This window comes from Humulus lupulus, chromosome 2 (genome assembly GCF_963169125.1).
Source record: "Humulus lupulus chromosome 2, drHumLupu1.1, whole genome shotgun sequence".
NCBI classification, from domain to species: Eukaryota; Viridiplantae; Streptophyta; class Magnoliopsida; order Rosales; family Cannabaceae; genus Humulus; species Humulus lupulus.
In genome coordinates, this window is record NC_084794.1 from 35,228,054 (window position 1) to 35,235,318 (window position 7,265).

Below are 7,265 nucleotides of genomic sequence, written 5' to 3' on the forward strand. Positions count from 1 at the left end.
TTCGTGGTTATTGGTTCAAGCCAGGATTTAGTTGGAAACTCATAGAGATAGTTATGGATTTTATAAGTTTAGCCTATAGTTTAGAAATATTAATTTTATCATAAGGTTTGATTAATATAGCTGGTCCTAGAAATATTATTAATTATAACCAAATGTATAGATAGAATAATTAAGAACGTGACACTTGTCACATGTATGTTTATTGAGGATTTAAGGATTTTAGATGAATAAATTAATCAAGGATAAACCTAGGAAGTCTAGAACCTTCCCTCAGCTGTTAGGATCACATTTTATTCAGTCAAAGTGGTTTAAACAAATTCAAGTGTGCTGAAAGTATGCAAAAAACATGTTTGATATATCAGCATATGCCGATATATCGCAACTATAGGGGTCGATATATTGCCTATGTTTGATACGAAAAACACGTAAACTTCACACAAACGAAACCACGGAGGCTTGGAATTATGGGGACGATATATCGCCCATAGGGGGCGATATATCAGCTCCCTTATGCATTTTTTAAAATCCGTGGAATCCGAGCTAGAAACAGCCCTCAACAACTTGGACTTGATCTTGAACATTTTTGACCGAGTTCTGGACATCTGTTTAGTAGAAAATTCAATTTTTATTCATTTTAAAATGAGTTATTTTCACTCCTTGAACTCTATAAATAGGACCCTTCACTTAGCCATTTGCTTCATCATTCAAGCATTTTTCAGAGCCTCCAAGATGCTAAGTTTGTTCTAGAGAAAACTCTAGGGTTTTGGGGTTAAAAGCTAAACACATGGGAAGTAAGATAGAGTGATATTTCGATATTGAGGTGTAGATCGAAGTTCTAATCTATCTAAGGTATTCTTTATCCTCAAGTTTAATTCATTATAGTTCCTCTTATTATTTTCATTTCTTCCAAATCCTAACTTGTTATAATGGCTTTTGGTTAGGTGTTTGATTTCCCTTTAAACTAAAGGTTTTCGGTAAGTTCTTATCTTGATGGTTTATATATTCTCTTCATCTTCATTTCTTTAGAAAACTTATGAATCTTACTGTTTGGTTATAAGAGTTTCCAATCCCGTTCTTGTCTCCAATATCCCAGTTTTTTGTAAGGAAAATATGTTAGATTTTATGTGTTATGATTATGTATGTATGTATGTATGTATGTGTGTGTGTATGTATGTGTGTATGTATGTATGTATGTATGTATGTATGTATGTATGTATGTATGTATATGTTTTATGTTGTAGTCGCTTGGGAAATATAGTTGCTTAGATAGCAAATAAGCAAATCCCAAGATTTTTATCATTATCGTAGACTATAGTTATGTTTAAATCTACATTGAATAGTAGCAAGAGGACCTAGATGGTTTATCATATACTATATTTGTGTTTAAACCTACCTCTAAATAGTAGCAAGATGACCTAGATGGTTTCTATCACATACTATGGTAATGAGATAATGACCATTAATTTGTAGTCATATGTTTTATAATTTACGTTTTTACGTCATACGTTTTATGATTTATGTTTTATGATATGCTTTAGTAGTTTTTCTTTACTAGGCATTAGACACATTCCTTTTTAATTTAGATGGTGCAGGAAAATGAGCTTGGAAGGCAGGACAGATTCATGGCAGCTTTGGCATGTGTGTTGGGAGAGGACTAAATGAATGGACTGATGGGAAAGATCAAGGATGACGTTTTGTTTCAAGTCTTTTTAATTATGTATTTATAGTTTTCCGCATTTAGTATTTGAAAAATTAATTAAATGTTTGTTTTCCTTATGATTTTATGTAATAACAATGAGATTCCGTATTTTGGATTTTTATAATAAAGTTCTATTATTTTATGTATGTATTCTAAAATAGTAGTTATGCTTAGTAGTTTTTAATGGTCCGGGGTCTTTAAGTTAGTCGAGTCATTACATTTGGGCCTTTAAAATAAATTAACCTGTGATCCAAGGGACCACGTTTAATCTCGAAAACTGGTGGTAAAAAGTAGGCAAGTGAAAAGACGTGGGCAAAAGAAGAGTACTCTAGTACTTTCAACATCTATTCCTGCGTTGACACGTATACCCACTTGAGTGTGGTAGGTGAGCACATTTCTTGAAAGAGATGTTCAAAAGTTTCCTTCTCACGGAGCTTGAAAAGATACTTTTGAGAGGGCAATATGTAACACCCCAAATTTTGAGATATATCTATCAACCTCGAAATGTAGGCTCGCAAGAGTGGAGATTTAGTATATACAGACAGACAATATGATGACTTACACTAGTCATCATTCACCACAATGCCACATCATAGGCATGGTGCGAGCATGAAATGTGAGCTCGAAGAAGAATGTTTGCTCCGAAATTTAGTGTCGAAGGCCTGATAGATGAGGAGGTGAATAGTCATGTAGCGATGAGCTCAAACCATGTTGCAAGCTCGAAAGCGCACCAAAATACCAAAGTAGACGGTTACAATTCCCTATAATTGTGGAATTGGTTATAGCCGTATATTAACAACCCTATTCTTAAGGGATGTTTGATATTCAATATATCTAATTGTATATTTATTAATTCTTTTATTTTTTGAATTCAAATTAGATATTATGTAACTTCCCTAAAATTAAGGGAATATATATTTTGTAAACCAAGTCTATAAATAGTCTGTGTTATAGTCATTTAGGGGGGGCACAAATTTTGTACTCAAGCTCTGTGAAATTTCTTTGAAGCTATAACACATATTATATTAATACAAGTGACTCGTGAACTAGGTAGATTTAACTACTGAACCACGTAAAAAATCAGTTTTTTTTCTTTTCTTCCTTATTATTTTTAAGTGCTTAATTACTCTTATTTTATTTTGTTGACGAAAAACGTCGTCAATTAAAAAAATTTAAACAAAAAAGTATATAAAAACTTGTTAAAATAAGACTTTTTTTTTTTTCTAAAAGTTATACATTATTTTTTTTTAAAATTCTGAAAATAAGATAAAATAAAATTATTGAAATTAACAAAAAAATAAATAAAGAATAAAAAAATATTGAGAAAAACTATTAGAAATGATTTTAAAAATATTTTTTTTATTAATGAGGTGCTATATATATTCTTAGGGTAGAAATAAATGTCCCTTGGATCTTAAGTTATGGAAGTATTTTTTTTTAAATTAACCCATGCATACACCCTCAGATTTCCCTAATCAAAATATGGGAAAAAATTCCATAAAAATGTATTAAAATAAATAAAAAATCATAAAAAATTCACAGTTAAAAACCATATATTTCAGAATATAATTTCCTAAATTTATAACTCCAAACTTTATAATATCATATTTTGAGATTTTTCAAGAAACGAAATAAATTTGTGAATTTTCATCATAGGAAAATCTTTATTTAATTAATTGTGAATTCATAATTTTCCTCGCTAAATCAACATTTTTGCGTTTTGTTTAGGGATTGAAATTTTCCCCATAGGAATGGAGTCCCGAAGGTACTCGCTCTTAATGCAATGGGGATTCCCCACCTAAACATGAAATGGGGAGGGAATGAAGGCCATTTTCAAACTCCGAATGTTAAATGAGGTAGAGTCCCGTTTTATATTTTATTAATTTTATAATAATTTAAATTTATTTTACATATTTTTTTATGTGATTTTGTAGAATATTGGTAAAATTTTAAAGATTTTTAATTTCATTTTATACATATATAATTATTTGAGTAATTAATATAATAAAAATATATATTAATTTTAAGTAATTTCTTATTATTTATTTTATTTTTAAATAAATGAATACGATGGAGATTTCCCACCCGGTAGGTATACCTCACCCCACCTCGTGAAATATGTACTAATGGTGTTAAAATGAGAAAAGGGCAGGGAACAATCTCCCAAGTTTCCATTCCTAGTTTTGCTCTTAATTTAGTTTTTAAATTTTTTGGCGCCAAAATAGAAAAATACTCTCTCCCCTAAATTTCAAAATTCAAGACTCCTTCCATGGCATTGTGAACCAGTTTTCTGCCTCAGTCATGGAGAAGGGTCTGATATCAGTGGACCGGTGGACCGGAGATAGCCAGGCCTACTTCCTGACTCACCTCCATTCCGATCACACCAAAGGCCTTTCTTCTTCATGGGCCAAGGCTCCAATTTTCTGCTCTCGCCTCACCGCCAAGCTCTTCCCCTTCAAATTCTCAGATTTTGACCTCTCTCTTCTTCGCATTGTCCGAATCGGTTCATGGCACTCCATTTCTCTTGTTTCGCCTTCCAGCGGTTCAAAGGCCGTCATCCAGTTTATGGCCATCGACGCTCACCATTGTCCCGGTAATGTTTATATAAAATGCACGGAACCTGTTTGATTTAAGTCTTCAAACAAAATGTTGAGAATATATATCGTATAATTGAGCTTTATAGATTGCAAGATAACACTGTACGTGTTTATATAAGAAGGTGCTGTTATGTTCTTGTTTCGTGGAGACTTTGGCAGTTTGCTGTATACTGGTGATTTTCGATGGGAAACAACTAGTGACAGGGTTAAGATGGGAATGAACATGCTTCTGAGTTCTTTGAATGATGCTGCGGTTGACATTCTATACTTGGATAATACATACTGCAATCCTTCGTATGATTTCCCGCCTCGAGAAGTTGCTGCCCAGCAGGTGCGTCTTTCGGTTTTAAGACTGAGGTTCTGTAGTATTTCAAATGATATTATTGGTAGATTGACAGATTACGCATCCACAGGGTGCTAAACAGAACAAAATTCATCAATATTATCACCTTCTGAACTCAAGGTTCAACACTTCAATTAGTTTCGTGGCTTGCCGTTTCTTAATTTTGTTGATAGTGAATAACTTTTTAGACGTTCTAACAATATTGTTTTCTCTTTATGGACGATGATCCAATTGTTTTAGAACCATGACATCATAAGGAGTTGATTCCTGGAATTGTTTCACAAAATAACATAAAATACATTTATCGAATATTTGTGTCTGATCTCATGTTTTACCAATAATGTAAAATTAGATATGGCTTTAGTACCATAAAGCCATGGTGACTTGCAAAATAAGATTAATGATCAGAATTACACGTCAATTCTTACCAATTATGGTAATGGGCGCGTGCTTACAGGTTGTTGATATAATTGCTTCGCATCCGGACCATGATATCATCATTGGGATTGATTCTTTGGGGAAAGAAGATCTTTTGCTTCACATTTCACAGGTGCTTAAGATAAAGGTTTGTATAAGTCCTGTTACATGCAGTTTATGTTATAAGCTATAAACTAACTAGAAAGAGCATAGCTACTCTTAGTTTAGACATTGTCATCGCTACTGAGCATTTGCAAAAAAGATAAACGAAAAATGTATTTTCTCAAATTAATTTATTTACTTTATTTTTTCTGGTGCTTGAAGTTTAACTTGCAGCAGTGTTTCCTCTTTCGGGCACCCTGTTTTAAACAAAGGTCATATTAGTACAGTCCTTAGTAGATTAAGGGGCCTGGGAATCTAAATATGCTTGTACTTGTTAAATTTTTGGTCTGAAGTATTCATTTGTTTCCATATGTTGCTAATTTTAGTTTCAAGTGTTCACTCTGTTTCCTGTTGTCTTGTTCCAAGATTTGGGTGTGGCCAGAACGCTTGCAAACCATGCATCTTCTTGGGTTTGATGAGATATTCACAACTAAGACTTCCCTTACTAGAGTTCGAGCTGTTCCTCGTTACAGCTTTAACATTGAAACCTTAGAAGGTTTGAATTCAATGCGACCAACAATTGGGATCATGCCATCTGGTCTTCCATGGATGGTAAGACCTTCAGAAGGAAAAGACAATCTTTTCGGTTCTCTACTAACTACTCGGTATAACAAAAGTAAATGGGCTGGAAATGATGGTGTCCAGATGGATAAGCCAAATGGAAGTTCAGAATCTCCCATCAAGCTTCATAAATACATTTATACCGTTGGTTACTCTGATCACTCATCCTATTCTGAGATAGAGAAGTTTATAAAGCTTGTTCAGCCAATCAACATGAAAGGCATTGTGTCATCATCGTGTTGCTATGTTGATCCTATGTACTACTTTGGCCGCCTTTGTGGGGTAAACCAACCAGCACAAAGCTTACATCAAAAGCAAAAAAGGCAAGAGCGAGATGAAATAACTTTGGGGACAAAATCTACCTTTGGCAGGAATTTTTTTACAGAAGTTGAGAGAAGAAAGAGTGTGAAGGTCAAGCTTTTAAGTGTACGAGCGAACAGGGTAAGAGCCTATAGACGAGTAAGATCTGGTGCAAAGATTCTAGATGATGACTGTCCGGACTGACTAAAATTCTCAAATTTCTTTCTTCATACTGCGTACTCTCCAGTTTGTAAAGTAATTACTGGATTTGTAAATCTTTTCTATAATTCAAATTAATAATACTATGCTATTTTCGTGCTTATATTCAGTAAAGAAAATTTTCAGAATCTAAACACGTTTTCTGGTAGGAAGTTTTGATTACTGTTCGTTTTACAGGCACATTCATGTCTCTAGGAAGTAAAGAGAGATCATTACGGGGTCCATTATAGTTCTCCTCAAATGTATGCACCGCAAATAACAACTATGTTTCTCTAAAACCAAAGGTACTTCAGTTACCATTATCAAAAAAGAAAAAAAAAACTTCGGTTATCCATTCATTTATCTTTATTTATTTATTTTTGTTAGCAATTCATCTTTATTTTACTTTACATTGATGTGAACCTAGGATTAATATATGTAAAATTGTTAGGATTAGGAGGGGCACAGAGGAAAATTATAATTTGAAAAAGCATAGGTTAAAACTTGAAATTTTAGATGTTGGGAAGATAGCCCAAATTTTTATATATATATATATATATGGGGACGAATTACTATCATACATTATTACTTTAATATTATTGAATATAGATGATTACTTTAATATTAATTATTGAATTAAGATGAATGGTCCATATTATCTTAATCTATATTTATAATTGTTAATTAGTATTTCTAAAAATAAATTTTAACTTTTTAAAACTTTTGGACTTCCTGGTGACATGTTGATCACATATTTATTAATTAAAGAATAACAGAAATATCATTAAATTTTCATTCTCCATTCTTCTTCATTCTTGATTCATTCATTTTATTCATTCCATGAGAAAAAAAATTATTTTGGAATTAATGAGAATAATTAATGTGAACATTATCTTTCCAACTAATGTTTATTGTCTAATTAATCTAAAATATTTGAAATTTATTTATTTATTTTCACCATCATTATAATCATTTCCCATAAAAACTT

General features: G+C 32.2%; 1 protein-coding gene across 4 annotated transcripts; it reads left to right on the forward strand.

Moving 5' to 3' along the window:
• Positions 1-3,836: 3,836 nt before the first annotated feature.
• On the forward strand, positions 3,837-6,822 carry LOC133817656 (uncharacterized). 4 transcript variants are annotated; one of them, XR_009885622.1, is made up of 5 exons: positions 3,837-4,292; positions 4,419-4,627; positions 5,097-5,204; positions 5,585-6,334; positions 6,476-6,822. XR_009885622.1 is itself a non-coding variant. In XM_062250237.1 (5 exons), the coding sequence occupies exons 1-5, from the start codon at positions 4,001-4,003 to the stop codon at positions 6,491-6,493; spliced, it is 1,263 nt and encodes a 420-aa protein (XP_062106221.1). In that variant the 5' UTR covers positions 3,837-4,000; the 3' UTR covers positions 6,494-6,822. The 4 variants fall into 4 exon arrangements, 3 of the variants coding, with proteins under 3 accessions (XP_062106221.1, XP_062106219.1, XP_062106220.1); XM_062250237.1 differs by having other exon boundaries at positions 5,585-6,220; XM_062250235.1 differs by lacking the exon at positions 6,476-6,822 and having other exon boundaries at positions 5,585-6,401.
• Positions 6,823-7,265: the final 443 nt, after the last annotated feature.

What these genes read in the sequence shown, in the direction of transcription:
- LOC133817656 (XM_062250235.1), top strand. Translation starts at nt 4,001, where the DNA reads ATGGAGAAGGGTCTGATATCAGTGGACCGGTGGACCGGAGATAGCCAG. An exon ending in CGACGCTCACCATTGTCCCG is followed by an intron (nt 4,293 to 4,418) that starts GTAATGTTTATA and finishes TTATATAAGAAG; the next exon opens with GTGCTGTTATGTTCTTGTTT. An exon ending in GAGAAGTTGCTGCCCAGCAG is followed by an intron (nt 4,628 to 5,096) that starts GTGCGTCTTTCG and finishes GCGTGCTTACAG; the next exon opens with GTTGTTGATATAATTGCTTC.